At 44.1% G+C, this 23,099-nt stretch overlaps 1 protein-coding gene across 1 annotated transcript in view; it reads right to left on the bottom strand.

Annotated features, from left to right (window-relative positions):
- MOCOS (molybdenum cofactor sulfurase) overlaps positions 1-23,099 on the bottom strand; it is a 118,279-nt gene that overhangs the window by 32,038 nt on the left and 63,142 nt on the right. The window contains exons 7-9 of the mRNA XM_066628806.1: positions 11,356-11,472; positions 7,251-7,667; positions 2,785-2,947 (exon numbers count right to left, since the gene is read on the bottom strand). Of these exons, the coding sequence (XP_066484903.1) occupies positions 2,785-2,947; positions 7,251-7,667; positions 11,356-11,472 (697 nt within the window). The remainder of the gene's footprint in view (positions 1-2,784; positions 2,948-7,250; positions 7,668-11,355; positions 11,473-23,099) is intronic.

Here is a 23,099-nt window from a genome sequence, read left to right as displayed (position 1 = left end):
TAGTACGAGTGGTATCAGGGTGACTGGTGGAAAGGCATATAACAGACCTGTTGGCCATTGAACCTGTACACATCTACTTCTTCTGCTTCCAGTTCTGGTGACCTTACGTAAAATGTTTTGAGCTGCTTGGTGTCTCTGGAGACAAAAAGATCCACTGGGCGTTTCCCAAACTTTGGTAGCAATGATTTCCAGGTATAGTTGCCACTTTGCTTCCTTGAGGATGCATCTGCTGAGCCAATCTGCTGACACATTCGCAACTCTTGATCAGTGTTCTGCTATCAGAGAGGTTGGACTCTGCTCACTCCATGGGGCACATCACTTCCTGATGCGGATGGGTAGATCAGGTTCCTCCTTGCCTGTTCACTTAGGCTTTTGCCATCATGTTGTCTATGCAGATAAACACTTGCCTTCCCTGTAGCTGATTTTGGAACCTGAATAGTGCTAGTCTGATCACTCTCAGCTCCAGTTTATTTATGCTGTATGAGGGTTCCTTCTTCAACCAGATCCCTTGGGTCACTGTATTTGGCAGGTGGGTACCCAGCCCAGAAAGCTCATGTTTATGGTGACTATGACCCACTCAGGCTGGGCTAGCAAGACAACACTCACTGAACCACCAACCCAGGCTTTCCTTTAGAGTTTTCCTTTAAAGCTGTTGGAACTGGAATGAAAATATGGTTCTGCTTCTCTATCTGCCCTTGTTATGGGATCAACATTAGTTGTGGAAAGCGCATGTGGAATCATGCCCACTCTACCACATCCTGGCATGACATCATTGTGCCCTGAAATGATGCCACAGGCATCAAATCCATCTTCTCAGCATGTCTGGCCTGTAGGAGTAGGTTTCTAAGTGCCATCTGTCTCTCCCCAGAGAGGGCAACTCAAAAGGAGCTGGTGCTGATCAATAGGGGAGGAAAGTGAAAAGGCCTCAGTCCAATGGAAAAAAGCTGGCTGTGTGGAGCCAGTCAAAATGCAACCTTGTTCTGAAAGTGGCAGGGCTGGACTGGGGCTGGGATGCCCTCCTATGGGGGAAGAGCCTCAATCATCAGCTGACCCTGCCTCCTGGAGTAGGAGGGGCATTCCTGAGGGTTACAAGACTCCTTTCCTCCTTCCAGAGAATGTACTGGATGTGATTTGCTGAAAAGTCATAATCATACATGACAAAAAGTTATTTAATAATACGAATGCCACACATTTTGATGCTTGATAAACCCAAGGAGATTCTGATTTTTTTTAACATACCACGGGCTCAGCGGTTGGATCAGAGGTGCCAGCGTCACCAATATCCTAACCCCCTTCCTGGACCTGACTGCACAGCGCAGATCTATGCAGACATGCAACACCTAAACAGATGTTGCAGTTCTAAGTAGTCCCTCTCACATTGCTGAGGCTTACCTCTGAGTAAGGAAACAAAAGTTCCCTTACCCAGAGGAGACGTCTTAGACTGTCCCCCCACCCGCACCATAGGATTCATCCATTTTGGTGGCGCTGCATCAATGGAGGGGAGGTGAGAATGAATAAGATTGAGCTGTTCGATATATCTAGTTAAACTGTCAAAAAGCTGTATATTTTAAATTGTTGCTATTATTTTATATAGCTCATAATAACTATAGCAAAGTTATCAACAAAGGAAAAACAGATCTTGCTAGTTTCTAAGTAAATGTGTACTGCTGACATGTTTATGTAGTATCTAGGTCTACTTAATTGTTTGTAACAGTGACCGCTGAACTGAAAAGCAAATATAGGTGCTTTTCAGAAGTAAACACATATGGGCTGAAAAAAACACAAAGGGGTGAGAAATAACCTCCTCCCCACTATCCCTGAAATTGTGCCCGATTTGCCTTATGTAGGTGGTTTACTCATAATATGCTTGGCAGTTATTGCTTGCAATATAAGCAGCATTGTGGAATAAGCAGTTTCTGCATAAACGAGGAACAGAAAACTGTGTGCTTAGACAAATTAGACAAACAGTAAAGCAGGAAAATGCTTGAACTTAGCTGTAAAGATAGGCAAGGATATTATTCAGGTTCTTTGGGGACTGAATTTTTAAAGCTGAATTGCATATACTATAGGAAATTTAAGCTCAGTGTCTCAAACCATAAGGCCATGGCTTCATTAGAGCTAAAGATCACACAGATTTAATCCAGGAATCAATTTTGAATGTCAGAAATCAGGTCTGAAATAATAAAAATACATGTTGCAGTGACAATATAAATAAAAGATGTCAAGGCTCACATCTGCAATGGCAATCCAAGAAATGCAAACAAGTTCCCTTGCTCCGGTGATTTAAAAACAGCCTTGCTGACCTTTGTGATGTAGGGTAAGAGTCATTAAGAAGACAATCCATCAATCAGCCGTCCTCCAAGCGCTTAGACAGGCGCTTCACTCAGCCCCTGCCTTCACCAATGCAAAGTGATCACCTTTTTTCATGTGCTGGGGGAAGGGAGGGGTTGCCTGGAGAGAGAAGGATTGCTGCCCTCTCTCTCAGCTCTCATTAAGGAGGTTATTGTTAAAGGACTGTTCAGTTTTTTAAACTGATTTTAAAGGGATGCATTTTTTTCCTTCTCCAGGAATCAGCACATTCCTTCTCATTTGCAGTGGCCATTTCTGTTGAGTCAAATCTGTGTATAAAAAATCTGCGTATAACAAGGCTGGACCTGTACTATTTCTACCACAACTCCTGAAATTCTTAGGAGGAGCATATCAGATATATTCATAATGCATGATTTTACAGGTTTTATTGTAATTATCTCACAGTAAAGGAAAAATGATCTTTTGCTTACCAACCTTCTGCCTGTATGATCATCACATTTTGCTCCAGGTCAATTATGGGCTGTATAAGACACAGTCTTGGTTCCTGCTTCTGAGTAATGCAAACTCCATTGTGATTTGTGACCATCCAGTTACGGTCATACAATAAGCCTTGGTTTCCAATGGGCCACTGCATAACCTGACATGGCAACAAGAAAGAAAAACAGATTGCATATGTACTCAGAAGAAAGTGCCATTATAGTCAATGGGGTTTACTCCCAGGTGTGGTTAGGATCGCAGCTTGTATCTCATTACTTTTTCAACACAGACCTTTAAGCTAGAGAAGCACACAGATGCTGAAAAAACAAACAAAACCATTCATGACGGAAGCCATTTGAGAATGAAAAGAGCGGAAATGGCAGCATCTATGATGACAGGTTTTATAATTTTTAGCTTATTTTAAGTTATTGAAACAAAGCTAAACATCTTTTTACAAGAAGCGGACTATTACAACTTTGGAGTATTAGTATTGTTTTCACTACAACAAAAAAGTGTTGATAGAATATAGGAACACTCTGATTTCAGTTTTGGTCTTTATAGTGTGCTGCTTCTAAAATGGCACCATTCCTTTCTAGTAATTTTTTTCTGAACTTCCAAACCAGGAATACCAAGGGCACAGTCAAGCATGAAGTTGTCCTACACTTCTGATTAGGAGATGAACAGAGCTGTGTAAGAGAAAGAGGTAGTCACCTGACTGCACTCCCAGGTTTCATGTTTCCAAACCACACACTGGGATTGTGTTATTTAAATGGAACAATTTTCAAGACAGTAAAGTTCATGTCAAAGCTGGTGACATCATTCTAATCTCCAAAGATCATCCTTTAAACAATTAGTGAACAATTAACACGCTGCGTTATAAAAAGACTGCTTCTCTCCCTCTTTACGTAAGGTCAAACTACTTGTTATGTGCTGCTTCATGATTGCTTTTCAATTGTTTGTAATGTAAAGCAACCATAAGTAATTTCAGGCTGAACAGTTTGTGTGTACACATGTAATCCTTTCTTCCCTGGGAATTTTTTCATTCAGGTCTCAGTCTCTGTTCATCAGGTCTCTGTTATCTCCTTTTCCTTTTATTAGATTTTTAAGCAAACCTACATTTACTCCGAGTCTGCCTGAACCCGGGTACAGGAAGTACAGTGGATTGTCACATCTCCTTGCTCTGCAGGCACAATTGTTACAGTGATTTAGATAAAGACCTCTGATGTTCAACTTTATTCTATTCTATTATTCTATTCTTTATTAGTGTTTCTCAACCAGTGGTATGGGTACCACCACTGGTACTTGAGGTGGTGTCTAGTGTACTCACCGGACCTCTGGACACCTGCTGCCTGGCAGAGAGACCAGGAACATGACAAAACAAACAACAGTAGAAGGTTTGGCTTGGTGGGCAGAGCACCAAAGCATGCTTTTCCACACCCAAAAAGCTCTCCTGTGCACCCTGAGACCCTTAAAGGGGTTTGTCACATCACATCTGGCCTCACAACCCAGAAGTAATTGGCGATGGTGCCATCGCAAGTTACTTACGGTGGTACTTCAAATAGGTGGACTATGCAAAGTGGTATGGCAGAGGACAAATGTTGAGAAATGCTGTTCTAGGATAGTGTTTTTGCCCAGGGTGCCCCTCTGGCTAGCCTGATCTCCTGGGCTGGTGGCAGCAGATTCATTCTGCCAAGGCTTTTCCCAGAAAGCAGCATGTCCAAATAGGGGAGAGGAGGGGGTGGGCATGCCCTGGATCACTGTGGTTGCTGGCAGCCCCTCTCTTGACCCTGACACTCACATATGTGTTTTCCCACAGAATAGCTTCACATTTGGTTTGGGCTTTAGTTATTTGTTTACCTCAGTTGACTTCAGAGTAGGACTCTGTGGGGGGAGAGGGTTCTCTGCTCAAAGGGTCTACAGCATCTTCACCCAGTGACTCTTTGGGATCCAAAGAGTGATTGTGAGACCCATGTTCTACACTGCCATGGTATATGGTAGGCAGTACTGCAGGTCAGGAAGGGCAGCATGCCGACAACCACACCAGTAGTTGTCAGTGATAAAGCAAAAGGCATGGAGTGTATGTGTGTGTGGGTCACTGCAGTAGGTACCTTGTATCACACCCCAGTCCAGTGATTGGCCCATGCAGCGCTCTCTCTGACAGATCCATGTGTTACAGTCTCCCAGCCAGAAGTGCCTGTTTGTGGTGATGCGTTAAATGTGGGATGAGGCACTCTTACCTGTCTTCTGCTGTAGCCAGGTGGTTTAAGCAGCTTTGGGGAGTAGCCAAGATATGTTCTAGACCCATCTCTTTCTCATGCTCCAGTCAGGGGTGTTTCTGGCCAGTCATACCAAGGGTGAGTGCAGTGGCGTCACTAGGGTTCGTGTCACCCGGTACAGGAGGCCAGTGCATCACCCCATGCAGTGGGCGGGGCAACACCCCAGGTGGTGGGTGCAGTGATGTACCATTTGCCCCTTAACTTCTGACACTACATCGGCTCCTATGGGGAGTGAGGGTGCTCTGGCATCCTTGTGTCATGTCATGTCATGCCATGTCATGTGTGGTGTTGTTGGGACATCTCCTCATAGTTGGCAGGGATGCCTGCTGTTGTGTTGTTTATTCCTAGTATCTGCCAGAGAGGGCCCCCCCCCCCAATGTTGGCCACTCTTTGGCCCTGTCCTTGCCCTCTGCTCCACCCTGGTGGAGCTTCTCAGGTCGCTGATGATGCAGTGCTTGGCTTCTTGGACATCACACCAATTATGCAGGGATGTCACAGTGATGACAAGCCGCCAGGACACTGCTCCATTGGTTATGAGCTGTGTTGGGGTTTCCATGGATGCTGAGATGTTACTGGGACTGCCATGCCAGAGTTACTGGGAGGGAGGCACTGGTGTGGACAGACTTAGGATACCACTGGGGTGTGTGTGTGTGTGTGTGTGTGTGTGTATGCCATCAGCATGTCATCCAAATAGGATTGGCCAATTTAATATTTTCAAGAAAGTTTCCAAATTCTGCCATAAGAAACAATAATTGTTTACAATAAATGTAAATATGCTGAATTTACATAGCTCTGCTGTACTATGGCAGGGAACTTTTTTTTTAACTGAGGTTTTTCTCTTCAGTTACCAAGACTGGTTCTCTGAACTATGCTCACTGCATGCAATAAAAATTTGTTATTTATACTTGAGAAAAATATGTGGCTGTCTTGGTAATATTTCTCATTACATTTTGCTTTAAACTCACAGGCAGCTAAAAAACTTATTATTGAACAGTTTAAATGCAGGTGAGTCACCAACAGCTTTGACCTCAATTTTCATTCAGATGTGGGATTGTGACCCATGCTAGGAAGTTTTCATAAAAGAAGCTATAATAATATTGACATTCATTAAAGCACTGCAAAATACATTGCAAAGGGAAGTCAGTTTCTAGGTCAGTATGTAGACCATCCACCTATTTCATCATACCTTATTCAAAAAAGAAATAAGTCACAGACAAGGTGGAAATGTTATTAACTTGGAGGGGGAAAAAGCAATTTAAATCTTCAAAGAGTGAACTTTCAAATACTACTGCAATACTTAAATGTCATGTTTCTGTTGCAAATCTATTTTTAATGATAATATTTCTTTGTAATGCAAATTAGCATGCTTTCAGTTATAACAAGTTAATCAAGTTTTTTTCTCAATTGCCATACAACCATCATTGCTTGCAGCTCATGTCATGCCAATATATACTAGCTGGCTAATTACTGATTACTATTTATTGTCGGTTTTAAGATTAAATTATTCATTCCCAAGCACAATACAAAGCAAATTTTTGGATTTTGTAACTGCACTAAAAATTAATGTAAAAATATATTATGCAACAATTGGTGGTTGGAGTTTGGTGGTAAACAATTGGTGGTAAACAATTGGTGGTAAACAATTGGTGGCTGGAGTTTGAAACAATCATTGAAGATGTGTGGCTACTAACATCATAGAATTCCCTGAGGAGCTGTTCCAAGATAATCAGCCTGAGGTAACATCATCAGTCTTAATTATGAGAACAATCACCCCACTTTTTTTTTTAAGCTCACCCTTCAAATGAGCTCCCCTCACCTCCGGAGGGTTGTCTGAGCCTCCCAGAGGCAGTGCTTGCACGTGCACTGCCTCTGTGAGGCTCAAACTGAGGGAAATTGCAGCTCTCGTGTAACTTCCGGTTTTACGGAGGGTTGTCTGAGCCTCCCAGAGGCAGTGCACATCCAAGCGCTGCCTCTGGGAGGCTCAGACAAAACTCTGGAGGTGAGGGGAGCTCATTCGGAGAGTGGGGGTGTGCGTCCCCGACAACATGTGGTCGTTGTATGTGCGATCCCTGCATAAGCTGGTAGGTCACTAAGGGGCACACCCCTGTAATGTAACACACATAAAGTCAACAGGACTAATAGAGAAAATAATATGACTCTTTTAAAAATATCAGAGAAACCACTTACCTCAAATGCAGCACATGATTTGATTGGGTAGAGATAAATGTTGGTGACAGTGATTGGCCTGCTATCACTTGGAAGTGCTTCTGTTGAATTCCAAGAAACATCAGCCATGCCCCTTGGTGAATGTGAATGTGGACTGGCTGGCATACTTTCTGAAGAACTGGCACTCAACTGAGAGTTCTTAGCACTATTGTTATCATGAGGATGGCCACTCTCTTTGGTAGATGCAACCGGCTCTGAAACAGTCTCTCTAGGAGATAGAAACTTAACCGTGTTGCACCCAGACTGTTTGATTGCTATAATGAATTTTAGAAAGGTTTGTGCATCTTCGATTGTAGACATGTAGCCAAATGAGATTCTCACAGAGCCAGTGGGATGTCCATCAATTAAATCTACATCATCTCCACACACATGGCCAGCCTAGTGATGTAGAAAAAACAGGTACAATGAATATTTTTGTATACACAACAAAAATGTTAATTTACTATTTTACAGCAGTAAGATTCTGTTCAAACACAGATTCAATGCTCCAAAAATAAGTGTGTGTGGAGAGGCAGACGAGGTACCTCCTAGGTACTGCCCATGAGATACTGTTCACCCTCAACCCCCATTTTGTCAATTCTTCCAAAATTATATTTGTGGTTGTCCAAAAATATAGCCCAACTCCCCAGAGAAACCATGATCCATTCTTACTGAATTTTAACACAGTGGTGAAAACCTTCCTGTTACATCAGGCGGTTTGATATTTAGTATGCTGCTAATGGTGGCTTTAAACTGAGATTTTTATTTTGATGTTACAATGCTTACGTTTTTTAATTCTATGTTTTCATGCTTTTTACATGTTCTTAGGCACCCAGGATGCTATTTATAAATTTTACAAGTAAAACACAACGGGCTTTTAGTATCAGTGGGATACTGATCAATGGGGATCAGTGGGAGGTCTGTTCCAGTACACCTCCCCACAGATACCGCATTCTGCAGATAATGAAATCTGTGGCTGAAGTGCCTCAGAGGACCTCCTGGAGGCCTTCTGATGCCCTCCAGCCATAGGCTTGGCATCCACAGATATTGAAATCCGTGGATGCCAAGTTCATAGATAAGGAGGGCGCACTGTGATGAATAATCTCTAGTTTCTATTCTTGTTCTTAATTAGCTTACTACATGGTAAAGATCCATATTTAGATACGGATACCTAAAGCTGCTTTATACCAAGGCAGACTATTGTTGCATTGACTACAACGCCATCTGCTCTGACTGGCAGCAGTTCTCCAAGGTTTCTCACTCAACTGGAGATGCTTCCAGGGATTGAACCTCAGGTTTTATGTAGGCAAAGCATATACTCTTGACACATGAGTTAGAAGAGTGCTTTTCTAATACCCTATCTTTGAATCCTGCATCTGTTCTTACTGTAATAGGTATGTATCTTTTTACCATGTTAACATTGTTACAAGAAAATCCCCCTCCCCATTTTATTGTATTACTGGTTGTGCTACTTTGACATCCAGAAACATTTTACAGACCTTCATATATGGATGCCAGCATGCAAAATGAACTATTCTCCCAGAAAACAGTGGCCTACAGGCCTCATTGCCACTTTGGTCAAGCTCAGACTCTTGGTTGTTTTGTTTGTATTCTCTCTTCTCCCCTCACAATCACACATCCTGGAAGGAGATTGATAATGCTACGTTGTATCTCTAGCTGAATGAAACTCAGTAATCATGTCAAAACAGTTTTCCATTGTACCTACAGTTTGTGTTTGCTTTCCTGAATGCAATTCCAATAACTTCTGTATTTTGTTCCAAAACATTGGATTATACCTGCATTTTGCATTAACTTAGGTAAACCTCACTTAAAGTTGCCAGACATCCCCTGGCACCAGAAGGCTAATCTGTATTTTAGCCGACACTGCTAGTCCTGTTTATCAGAATCCTGTTTGATTAAGAGGAATTCCCTTCATTCATACCCAAGTTACATTAAAAGCAAACACCCCAAGTTACACATTTATCCCCCAAACATTCTGCTTACATGTAAGCAACTTTTCCATATCCTTAAATATTAAGAAGATTTGACTAGCAAATGGTCACTCTTCTGAGTGCCCTAACTCAGGGTCACTTCCTGAGTGTCCAACAAATGGTCACTCTCCGGGGGTGTCCACACACGCTGCTCACAGAAACTGCTGCTCATAGACCAGACGCCCAGACAGGTAGCTATGTCATGCGCTTTGAACTCTTTCTCTTCCCTCAACCCCCTTTTCCCCTTCTCCCCCCATCTTTAACTAGCAGCTGGGGTAGGCAGAGCCAGGATCCCTGAAATCCTTCCCTACCATTCCCCTCTTTCTGATATCTTCGGATGCACCAAATACACTCGCACGACACTGCACTCACCACTATAGGACACTCTGGTTACGGCACTACAATAGTCCTGTACTGATTCTTTTGGATATCTATTTTGTGTCCCTTTTCATAAAGCTGTAATAATTTATTGGAATCTTTCTCTCAGTCTCTTCTTTAAGTAAAAGGAATTTCTGCAGAATGCTGGTTTGTATCCAGTCTTAAGGTCCCAGTGTTCCAATAGAGCAGGTGTACTAATTCCCCTAAACAACTAAACCAGGCTCTTTTGGTAACAACATGCTCAAATGCTTGAATCATTGTCTTGTATTTGAAGTATAATTCAGGAAAATAAATCAACATACATAAAGAAAGTAGCAAAAGGTTTTGTGGTGGCGTAGGTGGCTCTTGAACGCTTCTAAAACAACAGTCGTTGCACAAGGAGGAACTCTGCACTATTACTTGATCTACTCTCTCTAATCCTAGTTCACCATTCTAACCACTTTTGTCCCCTTCCCACGCGTAAGGTGAGTAGCCCCGCAGGTGTTTCCAGAGGCGGGTGGGCGGAGAGTGGGAGGCGGAGCCAGGATCTGGCAGTTCCGAGCTGCTCAGATTTGCACCACCTCATCAGGTGGTGCAGATCCAAGTAGACCCATTGGGGCTGCTGCAGCGCGACACGGGATATGGGGAAAGGCTTCCCCTTGCTTCAGGTTGTGCTGCGCTGCTTTTGGCCCCAAACTTGCGCTGGCCTGCTAACCTGCCTGCTTCCAGCGCAAGTTAGGATTGTGCCCTCAGTTGATTTGTTCAAAACAGCATGGCTGTACGGATACAGAATTAGAGGGATGAACAAATGAAGAAGCCAACATGATGCAAAAGGAGAAAAATAACATCAGCCAGCAACCCATTGTGTGGGAGAGAATTCCATAGTATGCACTTAGTAAGAAATAATTTTTTGTCCGGAATCTCCTGCTAATCAGTTGTATTGATGGTCCCAAGTTCTAGTGTTGTTATGACTAAGAGAGGGACAAAAATGTCTCTATGTAAACTTTCTCATTACAGGCGTAATTTTATAAGCCACAATTATACCCTCTAAATTAAAAAAACAACTCTTTTTTAATATGCTTGTCAAACAGCAACCTTAGTTTTAAAGATGCTACCTAATGCTGCTCTGCTGCTATCCTTAATGTGCACTTACTTGAGAATATGCTACGTTGCACTCAATGAGACATTTGCAAGTAACACATGGTGTCTAAATTGGGCACGGTTCTTTCCTGCAGGTAGGACAACTTGTGAATGTGACCTATGGCTGCTGATTTATTTATTACCATGTAATTTGCCTAAAGAGAGGAACATCTTTCTCATGCAACGTATCAGCAGATCTCAATTAGTCAGTAAGCTTCTGACTAATTTTCTAAATGTCTCTACCATAAGAGTGATTCAGCAATGAAACCGATTACTGAGGGAAGTAAGGAGGACCTTGCCCCTGTTCCAGGGACCTTGCTGGAGGTCTTCAAGCACAAGCTTGACAAGCACCTTTTGGAGATGACCTAGACAGGGTTTTCCTGCTTCAAGCAGCGAGTTGGACTAGATGGCCTTAAAGATCCCCTCCAACTCTATAATTCTATGTTGTGTGATACTAAAACCAAAAGAGATGGGGGGGGGGAGCAAGAAAATGTGATTTGTGGAGTAAAATCTTTCAGAGTTGTTTAGTTTTGCAGTCAGTCAACATTTCTCCAAGAAATGTCAGTGTAGAAAACTTTCTTGGCCTCCATTTTACTGACCTGGAAGTTCTTTTTGATATCATCATTGCTCATCTCCAAATACTGTTGACAAGCTCCAGTATTACAGAAACAACCTGTGCGTAGGTGAATGTTGTAAAGTCCAGCCAACTTGTCCACCTTGTGGTTTCAGCAAAACAAGAAAAAAAAGATTCTCCATAGTGATTATATAAATTAAAATTACAAATGGTATCTGCATAAAGCGTTTTTAAGTGTTTAAACATTTAGAAACCAACATAGCTCTAGTTTGAGACATTCCCAACATTTGAGCAGAATTGTTAATATACACATGTACATCTCAACAGTCACTATGCAGTCAGCTGGGCCCTAAATTTTCCAGCAAATGAGAAGAGTTAGAGGCAACCTATGGAAATCAAGCTAAAGTGTATATAATTATACCATGCCATCACCATACAAGGTGTCTTGCAAACAAAGCTGATCTAAGAAGCATAATCTACATGCCACCAATTAGAGAAGGGTTGGAAGCAATGGAAGTAAGAGAGTAATGGAATTACAAATGCAATAATATATGGTATTTGTACAGTGCTTTCTGAGTGTGCGAAGCACCATTTTGTCTTTGTAAGATCCTATAAGGTGAGTAAATATCATTAACACCCATATTGCAGCTGAAGCCCAGATGGAGTGAACCACTTCAGCTGCAATTCTATCTACACTCACCTTTGAGTAAGTTCCATTGACTATAATGGGATTTACTTCTGTGAACACATATATCAGACTGGGCTCCTAGTAAGTTTGTGGCAGAGGCAATATTCAAACCAGATTTGCACCTCACTCTCTTAGTCCCTACCCTACACCAACTCTGCAAGTTCACACATTTAAACTTTAGTTCCCTTATAGATGAGGACTAACAAGCTTAAGGAATAGATTAAAATATGAAGGATTTGAGGTTTCATATCGACATATCCTCTTTTCCAGTCTCTTCTGAACTTTTTTTGATTTGATGTCTCAGCACCATTCTAAATAATGCTTACATCCATAATGAAAACAAGTAATAAAAAATTAATGAAGATAAATATAATCATTAATGGATAGTAGATAAATAAGTTATGGGAATGATGGGGACAATGTGATTATATGTGGTTGAAGAAAGGGGATGGGAGGATACATTTGAATGTCTATAAATGAAAAATATTAGTATAGATAAAGACTGGTTAAAATGATCAGCAATGGAACTATGGGATGCAAATGAACTCCTGGAACAAAATATTAAACATCATAAAAATCAGGGGTTCTTAATGTTCAACTAGAAGACTGAGAATGATTGTTATAACAGTATAACCAACATTATGTATATCTTCCACCATAATCACGCACATATTGCGACAAGGAGATAAAATTTGACTGTCAGAATAAATCAGAAATTACACATGTTTAAGGGCTTAGTTTTATCATCTGAAGGAGAAGAATAGAAATGGAGAAATAAAGCACTCTGATCGAGCCACTTGCACCGCTTACAAGCAGTGCAGAAGGCTCTGTCAGGGCCTGAGAAGTGGCATATGTCTCCTCCGAAATTGGAGGAGGCACGCATCACTTCCTGCTGCCCTGAGGGCTGTCCCCTTCCCTTTCTTTAAAGGGGAGGAGAGGGGGCGGCCTCAGACGTGGCCAGGAACTGCGCTAAGAGTGGCTGCAGGAGCGCAGCCACTCTCAGTCTGGCTCCCTGCTGTTCTGAGCGATGCCCTTCTCTTCTCCCCTTGAAGAGGAGGGAAGTAGGGCAGCCCTCAGGGCAGCAGGAAGTGGCATGAGCCTCTTCCGATTTTGGAAGAGACGTATGCTGCTTTTTCAGCTCTAACAGAGCCTTCCATGCCGCTTGTAAGCAGCACAAATGGCTTGATCGGAGTACTTTGGGGCTGCTGGAAGTGGCGCCCAGGAGGTGAGCGCCACTAGTCTCCTTGGAAGTGGTGTTCGCTTCTGTCATGGGCGCCACCTCCAGCGGCCCCCAAAGAGCTCTGGTGGAGCCCTTCGCGCTGCTTACAAGTGGCATGAAAGACTCTGTTGAAGCGGTGCGCATCTCCTCTGAATTCAGCTCCAGCTGATGGAGGTGCCGGGGCGTGCCACTGAGACATGCCCCCTGGTATGGCAAGAGCCATGCCAACAGTGGTTGTAGGAGCGAAGCCACTCTGCGTGGTTCCCTGCTGCTCTGAGCACTGTCCCCCTCTCCTCCCCTTTAATGAGATGGGAGGGGGTGGCCCTCAGGACAGCATGGAACCACACTGACAGTGGCTGCGCGCCTACTGCCAGTGTTGGCGTGGCTCTTGGCATACCAGCGCAGCGTCTAGGGCATTTGCCCCACTTGCCCCCCTCTAGGTAAACCACAGGTATTAACACCTAAAATTGCATTGTCAGGTTTGCTTAAGCAAAATGAAAGCTATTATAAAAACACACTTTTCCATGCAGCGATAATAACCCCCCATTTCATTATCACCTCTCTTTTAGTAGTGCAAAAATATCACAAGCCAATGTTTTTGCCATGGGCCCCTGTGCTAAGATGTCAGCCACCCAACTATAAAAACGATTTAAACCAAGAGAACTACTTAAGTCTGAACAGAAGGCATCAGCAGAATACAGTCAGGTTTGTATTCTGTACCTCCAGTCCATCAGCTTCTTCTAGTTGTCTGAAGTCTTAACTGCTAAATCAATAAAAAAAATCAATAGTAAATGATCACTCAAATGGCTTTTAAGACAGCTTTGGGAACATTGCCAAGAAAGCCATTAGGCCATTATGAATATTTGTCTTACTGCAGTCAGTGCATTTATTGTAATGAGAGGATATGCACTTAAAAGTATTAGAATGGTTAATTTATATTCTTTGACCATCATTGTACAGTCTATTCTTTATCAGAAATAAGGAGAGGGAGAAGTTTGGCCTTGACTCTTTCCAGTATCACTCAAAAGGTTCTGTAATGTAGCTTATAAAACAGGGGAGGCCAAACCACAGCTCAGGAGCCACACGTGGATCTTTGACTTATAAAGTGTGGCTTGCAGAAATATGTTGGTCGAGTTCCTGCTCGCATCACAATTAATATAAAAGGTAAATAAAAACTTTTCAAGCTTTATAACTATTCTAAGTTTAAACTCAGAATTCATGGCATTAAAATGCAAGTCTAATGTTCATGGTGAGTAAATATATTTAAGAATGCAAATGTTCCCTAAATATTGTGGCTCTTAAATATCTCTCTCATGGCTCTCAAATAACTGAAGTTTATAATATGTGACTCTTATGCTAAGCGAGTAGTAAAAGTGAGAATGGCAGCAGCTACCATGTCAGTCCATCCACCACCTTCTCCCTTCATCCACCTGCAAGGGAAGAGGAGAAGAACAATTGCGGCAGCACCACAGTGGCCCTCTTAGCCTACTTGGTGCTGCGTCTTCCTCCACTTGCAGAGGACACAGTGGTGCCAGGCAGGCTAAGAGGGCTGTTGCAGTCTCTCGCCTACATAAGAGGAGAGGTGGGAGGTATGCACTCATTTGCTCCCCTCCATCAAGAGAGAGGCAGAAATGTTTGTGAGAAAACTATGATGGTAGCAGGAGCAGCAGAGTGGGCCCTCTTCCCAATTCACCTCCTTCCCCACCTGTCTATCTCCTTCCCGGCTTACCTACTGCTTCTTCCTGGCTCTTTTGGGCTGTTTTGGAAAACTGCAGCAGAACAGGGCAGAACAAGGAAGCTGGGAGTGGGGAGGTGCTTCTCCTTGCTTCCTTGTTTCACTCCTCTCTGTCGTTCTGTTTCAAATCACAGAGCCAGGAGGAAAGGGGGCAAACGAAGGCCAGATGAGATGGTGGTGGATGTGATGCATAGAGGCAGGGTGCCACCTGCCTTCAGGTGCTACCTGAGGCAACCTACTTCACATCACTGGACTGGCCCTGCCCTCATAGTCCTTCCTCACTCACTCACCAGGTTCCAAACATTGACCAAGATGTAAGAGAACATGGAGTTCTGAATTAAAGAAGGTATGTAAACCTTCGACACACAATTTTAATCTGCATACTAGTGAAGTGAAGTTAGAAGGGGGTCATTCCATAGTGAGGTCTAGTCCAATTGAAATCCTACAGCATTCCCAACATCCTTCACATAAGCCACAATGTTCTATGACGCAAACTTGTACTCAGAAAAGGATACAGTATTTTTCTAACCTAGCATGCACTTGATGAAATGAACTGCAGTTCACAAAATTCTGTGCTAAAATAAACTGGTTAGACTCTTCACTCTCATCTAAATGCATTTGCTAGTACAGTGGCGTCACCGGGGTTCGCGTCACCTGGGGCAGGAGGCCAGCGCATCACCCCCCTGCAGTGGGCAAAGCAACACTCCAGGTGGTGGGCGTGGTGATCTACCATCGCCCCACCTCCACTGGTATTTTGGCTGTACCTTTTGATAGAATAAAGATATTTCAACACAGTTTGTTTCATTGCATTCTGCATGAAATTAAACATTGACTGATATATAACACGATGGCATTATTTTTACAAACGGTGATTTTAGTGATTTTGGTCACTAGTAGTGTCACGTCCCCCCAGGGTGTCAACAGAATGACAATCTGTCCAGGACCCATCAGAAAGCAAATTAAAATAAATAATTATAAACAATTAAAGTAAAATAAATAAATAAGGGAAAGCCAGCCCTGTTCCACCAAGTGAATTTTCTCTGTAGCCTGCCTGCAATTATACCCCCTCCCAAAAAAGAATCAGCAAAATTTTCACCCCTACACAGTTCAATTTAAGTTCTTATATTTCAAGCACATCACTATCACGACCCACCTGGCTTTATAAGTCTGAGAGCCCAATCCTATGCCTGTCTACTCAGAAGTAAGTCCCATTATAGTCAGTGGGGCTTACTTCCAGGAAAGTGTGGATAAGATTGCAGCCTAAAACAGAAAAAAATTCACCTTACCCTGTCAAGCCTGTTTCATTCTTATAAATGAATTACCAACCCCACCCTGGCTGTCTTCTGGAGTATTTGTTGAGCTCCAGTTTCATCAGATCAGGACCATTCTGATGGCCTCACATTTCCCTTTGCCAGACCTGCCCAGGAGACAAGGCACGTTTGCTTACTCACAAGTAAACATGACCATGTGGCTTAGTTTAGCTTTCCATAGGGCTCAATACATTCGTAAGCTTGGAGGGAGCTTCTCAGGTGTTTTTGGGGGGCTATATTCATTGGATCAGGACCATTCTGGTGTCGTTGGATTCCTCTCAGCCTGCCCTTACAGATCGGCTAGGCTGTTCGCCTATTCACGAGTAAACGGGCGATATGGCTCAGTTTCACATTTCATTGGGCTCCATGCATTTTTTGTTTTTGATATTTTGGCCATAACTTTTGATAAAAAGGAGATATTTTGCTTCCGGTTTTTGCATTGCATTCCACTGAAAATTCTGCATCCAATGGTATATAACATGATGGGGTTACTCCTAACTACCGTGATTTTAGCACATCACCCTCCCAGTGCGCATCATCCCCCCCGCGTGTCACCCGGTGTGGCCCGCACCCCCAGCACCCCCCTAGCGACACCACTGAGGGAGTATAACCTTTTGCAGAGTCCTTTTCAGATCTTTAGAAACGGAGGCTAAGAGGGTAAGTAAAGTAAAAAAACTGATGTTTCTTATAAAAAAATAGAAGTGGAGGGATTTAGGAAACATGTTTTCTTCAAAGAAAAGAGATGTGCTGTGAAGAACTTGTGCCACCAGGCACAAAAGGTTACAAAGTTATGGACATGCACACCAGAAAGGTGACCACTATGCATGGTCTATATCAGGGGTGCTCAATAAGTGTGGCTAGGATTGCAGCCTCATAGCCTAATCCTAGGCATGTCTACTCAGGAGTTATACACAGTGGGGCTCAAGGTACACCAACATACATTGTACACATAAATGTTATATGTTATGATGGTGCGAACATTGTAAATAAAACTCTGGTAGTTTTTTTCATTGTAAAAAAAACTCCGGGCCTTGCTGGGTTTCAAAGTAGCTCTCGAGCCAAAAAAGTGTGAGCACCCCTGGTCTATATTATGCTGAGAATGAGAGAGCTAACAAAGGTAAAAGGTTCACTGATGGTCTATCACAGACAGATGGGGAACTCATGTATGTACCAGTTTACCATAATAGCATACCAGGACCCTCATCGCCAGAATCTGAGACCAGTGCAGCAGCAGAAGGGGAGACTGATGGGGAAGAGGAATTGTTGGAGCCAGAAGTTCCCACAACAGCAGACCAGGTTCCAGAAGAACCCAGACGTTCACCCAGAACAAAGGAATACCACCTTCACGATTTGGACTGACCTACCTCGCAAGGTCGTCGCCAGAACACGAACCAGAATCCTGGGAAGAAGTGGAAGCAATGCCTGCAGATGAATCAAGTAAGTGGAAAAGAGCTGCACAAGAAGAGACAGATGCACTACACAAAAACAAAACATGGAAATTAACCAAGTTACCACCAAGTAAAAAGGTGATAGAATGCAAATGGGTCTTTAAGGCCAAAACAAATGCACAAGGGCAAACAGAGCGCTACAAAGCAAGACTAGTAGCCAAAGGTTACTCCCAGAAATATGGAAAAGATTTTGATGAGGTTTTCACACCCGTACTGAAACACACTACTATAAAACTGCTCCTGAGCATAGTTGCTTCAAGGAAAATGTGTGTACGCCATTTGGATGTTAAAACTGCATTTCTCCATGGAGAAATTAAAGAGCAGCTTTATATGAAACAACCACCAGGTTTCACAGACAGCAAGAAAGCTCGCCTTGTATGCAAGCTTCAAAAGGGGCTGTATGGCTTAAGGCAATCAGCCAAAGCTTGGAATGAAAAACTGGACCAGATGTTAACACAACAACACTTCACACAAGGTGCAGCAGACCAGTGTTTGTACACAAAACAAAAGGATGGAAAATGGACATATCTCTTGGTTTATGTAGATGACTTGCTATGTTTTTATGAGAGGGAACAAGACTACAGAGACATAGTAAATCACCTGAACAAAGAGGTGGAAATTAAGGAGCTAGGAGATGTCACTTATTACTTGGGTATGTAAGTGGACAGAGAGCAAGATGGAAGTTTTCTTCTCAGTCAGAAAACAAAGATTTTGGACTTGTTGGAGTCACTAGGACTCAAAGATGCACACCCAACAGCTACACCAATGACCAACTTCCTTAAACAAAAAGATGAAAGTGAACCTCTCCCAAACAATACACAATACAGAGAAGCAGTAGGTCGGTTGCTTTATCTGTCCAACACAACCAGGCCAGACATTGCTACTGCTGTAGGGATTTTGAGCAGGAAAACTAAATGTCCCACAAAATGGGACTGGCTTGGAGTTAAAAGGGTTGCAAGATACCTGAAAGGCACCCAAGACTTCAGACTGACGTTTCCAGCCAGTGAAAAACCTCAATTAGTAGTCTACACTGACTCAGACTGGGGAGAAGACAGAGCTGACCGATAGTCAACCAGTGGACATGTGGCTCTGTATGGGGGTGGAGCAATAAGTTGGGCAAGCAGGAAACAAACCTCTGTTGCTCTTTCTTCCACAGAGGCCGAGTACATATCTACATTACAAACATGCAGAGAAATAATGTGGCTTTGTCAGTTGTTAAGTGATTTGGGCACAGATGAACAAAAGCCAATCCAAGTGTTTGAAGACAACCAGAGCTGTATCAGATTGGCACAGTCAGAAGGCCAAAATGCACATAGATATCAGAAATCACTTTGTGAGTGACATGATCAAGAAAGGACTTGTCAGGATGGACTACTGTCCAAACTAAGAAATGATAGCAGACATCCTGACTAAGCCACTAGCAAAAGATAAACTCCAGAGTCTACAAGAAAATATGAATCTGCTAGACTCGTGCATCCAGAGTTGAGAAGGGGTGTTGGAGTTGGTGCAACTCCATCTGCTGTCCAGAGGGGGCAGGATGCTGTCCAGAAGGGGTCAAGCTATGGCTCAGTGAATCTGACCTTTCTACCTGTTATCTCTGTGATCCTTGTGGGGTGTGGCCCTAACTCTTTATCCTTCCCTTCTCCTCTGAGCACTTCCTCTTGTCCTCTGACCACCCACCTGTTAAGATGTGCACACCAGGGCTCTGATGCCCAGGCCATCTTGAGCACAAGGCATGCAGGGCGAGGCAGCTCTAGGGCCTTGCTATCTAAGTAATAGCTGAACCGCTGATCCTAATCAGATGCTGTAAATATATACTCGATGGAACTGTAAGTAAATAACTTCTTTTTTACAACTTTAACAAGCCATTGTCTCTTTGTCTTTTTTTATTGATTAGCAGTCAGCCAGAAGAGGGAGGTTCCCTTGGGTGATACCCAAAGGGGTTGTCTGCTGCTTAAGCTACTCTGCTTCCCCCCCTGTCATGAATACGTACCATTTAGGCCTGGTAGCATGCAAAGCCTGAACCAAGCTAAACCAGTAACAAAGAACTTGCTTGCAGTTCCTAGCTGCAAGGAATTTACAACTCAATGGAAGGTGATAATGTAGCACCTAAGCAGACAGAGAGGTGCCCATGGATCTCCAGTGGGGAGGGGAAGAGCTAGGAGGACTAGCATCCAGCCCCATTTCGGGAAGATTCTGGCCCCAAGGGTCTCTGATTGGACAGTTTAATGAGTACATAGTCACCTCAGACCTGTTAGCATGAGAAGTATAAGAACAAAGCCCAAGGGGTGTGTCTTGGTCTTTGGCTTTTTGGTGGAAAAAGGTTGTGGGTGCAGCATCCTGGAGAGAGAGCCTGCTCCACCAGCGCCATGTGGCCTCTTAGATAACCTGGCTGAAAGATCTACAAAGGGAAGCTGACCCAGGTGAGAGTTAGGGAATAATAGAGATAGCCAGTTAGCTTTGTTATTTTAATGCTGATATGTTTCCTAAAAGTTTTATGCCTCTAGCATTTGCTGCCTTTTGTAACTTATGTAACCCTATGTATTTAATAAAGTAAAAATCCTTTTACTAAGTTGTTGCATTGTCTGTTGGGGACAAAGGTTCAGAATCCTGCCTAGCCGTTCAGCAAGCTACCAAATCCTCATTGAGGACTAGTAACTTGAGGACTGAGGCTTTAAGTAAAGAGAGTGCTCAGTGCCTGCAAGGGATAAAATTAAGCCTAGAGGGTCTCGGTGTCCCTGGACTGAGACACTGGCACATACAGGGTGGTGGCAGTACTACCGAACAGGGGTCCTTGAGGGCTCTAGGGTTCAAGAACCAAGAACTCTGAGCACCCTAAAACCCTGGGAGTGTACGACGTGTACGACACCCCCAAAGAGGAAACTATTTTTAATTTCCTCCAACGTTTTTCTAATAAGCAAGAATTATACATCAGAGTTGGTGTAGCACAGCAGCTAAGCAACTGTACTGTGAATCAGGAATTCACTGGTTCAGATCTTGCCTGTGCCTTGATCTCACTAGGTGACGGGCAGCCCAATCCTGTGCAAATTCCCACGAGATGGGGCAAGGGTGCCAATGCAGGCTGTGCCGAATCCTGCGGGGGAATTTTGCAAGCTGGAGGCCTCCTCAAAGTAAGGGGACATTTGTTCCTTTGCCAAGGAAAAAGCCCCAGTTCATGCAACCAGTCTACTTGGACCTGCGCAAGCTACATAACTGGCACAAGTTCACATGCACCTATGTTGGTAGATCTGGGCTGGGAAGGGGGGATAGGATGCAGCGCATACCACTGCCAACAGTCCCACCTCCTCCTGCTCCCAATCCACCTATTGCCCATCTCTGATGCCACCCTGTTACATCACTTTCTGCTCTCCCCCTGCCCCCGCATTGCTCGGCATGGAACTAATCATGTCCTTCTGCCAGTGTATGCAGGCCGGTGAAGGCGTTCACACCAGCGCTGGCAACTGCTATGCCATCACAAAGCACTTTATAGCACTTTTGTGATGGCAAGCACCAGTGTAACATGCACTGTACTGATATGCAGGATGGTCAGGATTGTGCCATTCGGCAAATAGTCTCAGTTCCCCAGCTGAAATACAGATATAACTGTTACTAGCAGGGTGGTTGTAAGAACATCAAGATAATACTTGTGAAGCACTTTGTACTCCCAGAAAGTGCAACAAAAATTCTACTGTTATCTATATAGCACTGTAGCGGGGCAGCTGGTTGCAGTGCGATGACGGGGGACTTATTAGGAACCCCCTGCTGCCCGCCAGGGGGTGGAGAATCCAAAAGGGGGCCCCTGTTCGGACCGGGGCAACCAGCAACGGACCCAACCCCTGAACAGCAGCTCCTGGGCAAGCAATGCCTGGGTGAGCAAGCACAACCTTGCTGCCTGGGCCAGCAGCCGGAGCGGTGTGGACAAGCAGCTGCACGCTGCCACCTGGCTGAACTAAAAGCCAGCCAACTAAAATCTTGCAAGCTCTTGGGCCAGCATTGAACCCTGAAGGGGCAGGGGCAGCTGCTCAGTCTCTCAATCTCCTAAGGGGCCAGGCAGCCATTGGGAGATGTCACTCCTCTCCTGGCGGCTGCAGTGCTGGAGGAGTGGCTGCTTGGGACAACAGCACCAACCATCCCCAGCCTGTCCCCAACTGGAAAGGGGTTCTAGGGACCTGGCCCCGGGCTGAAGAATGCAGGACAGGGACCTTCTGGGGCTTCTTTTGGCTCAGGGCCTGCCAGGTAGGATAGGGATCCCATTCTGCCCAGAACACCCACAGCCCACTCAGAGGCAACCCAAGTACTAGCCAAGTACTCCCCGGTACTAGCCAGCATCATAAGAACATAAGAACAGCCCCACTGGATCAGGCCATAGGCCCATCGAGTCCAGCTTCCTGTATCTCACAGCGGCCCACCAAATGCCCCAGGGAGCACACCAGATAACAAGAGACCTCATCCTGGTGCCCTCCCCTTCATCTGGCATTCTGACTTAACCCATTCCTAAAATCAGGAGGTTGTGCATACACATCATGGCTTGTACCCCATAATGGATTTTTCCTCCAGAAACGTGTCCAATCCCCTTTTAAAGGCGTCTAGGCTAGACGCCAGCACCACATCCTGTGGCAAGGAGTTTCACAGACCGACCACGCGCTGAGTAAAGAAATATTTTCTTTTGTCTGTCCTAACCCGCCCAACACTCAATTTTAGTGGATGTCCCCTGGTTCTGGTATTATGTGAGAGTGTAAAGAGCATCTCCCTATCCACTCTGTCCACCCCCTGCATAATTTTGTATGTCTCAATCATGTCCCCCCTCAGGCGTCTCTTTTCTAGGCTGAAGAGGCCCAAACGCCGTGGCCTTTCCTCATAAGGAAGGTGCCCCAGCCCCGTAATCATCTTAGTCGCTCTCTTTTGCACCTTTTCCATTTCCACTATGTCTTTTTTGAGATGCGGCGACCAGAACTGGACACAATACTCCAGGTGTGGCCTTACCATCGATTTGTACAACGGCATTATAATACTAACCGTTTTGTTCTCAATACCCTTCCTAATGATCCCAAGCATAGAATTGGCCTTCTTCACTGCCGCCGCACATTGGGTTGACACTTTCATCGACCTGTCCACCACCACCCCAAGATCTCTCTCCTGATCTGTCACAGACAGCTCAGAACCCATCAGCCTATATCTAAAGTTTTGATTTTTTGCCCCAATGTGCATGACTTTATACTTACTGACATTGAAGCGCATCTGCCATTTTGCTGCCCATTCTGCCAGTCTGGAGAGATCCTTCTGGAGCTCCTCACAATCACTTCTGGTCTTTACCACTCGGAAAAGTTTGGTGTCATCTGCAAACTTAGCCACTTCACTGCTCAACCCTG

Source organism: Tiliqua scincoides, chromosome 5, assembly GCF_035046505.1.
Source record: "Tiliqua scincoides isolate rTilSci1 chromosome 5, rTilSci1.hap2, whole genome shotgun sequence".
Classification (NCBI taxonomy): domain Eukaryota; kingdom Metazoa; phylum Chordata; class Lepidosauria; order Squamata; family Scincidae; genus Tiliqua; species Tiliqua scincoides.
The sequence above is the reverse complement of the archived record's forward strand: the minus strand, read 5'-3'. Positions and strand labels throughout refer to the sequence as shown.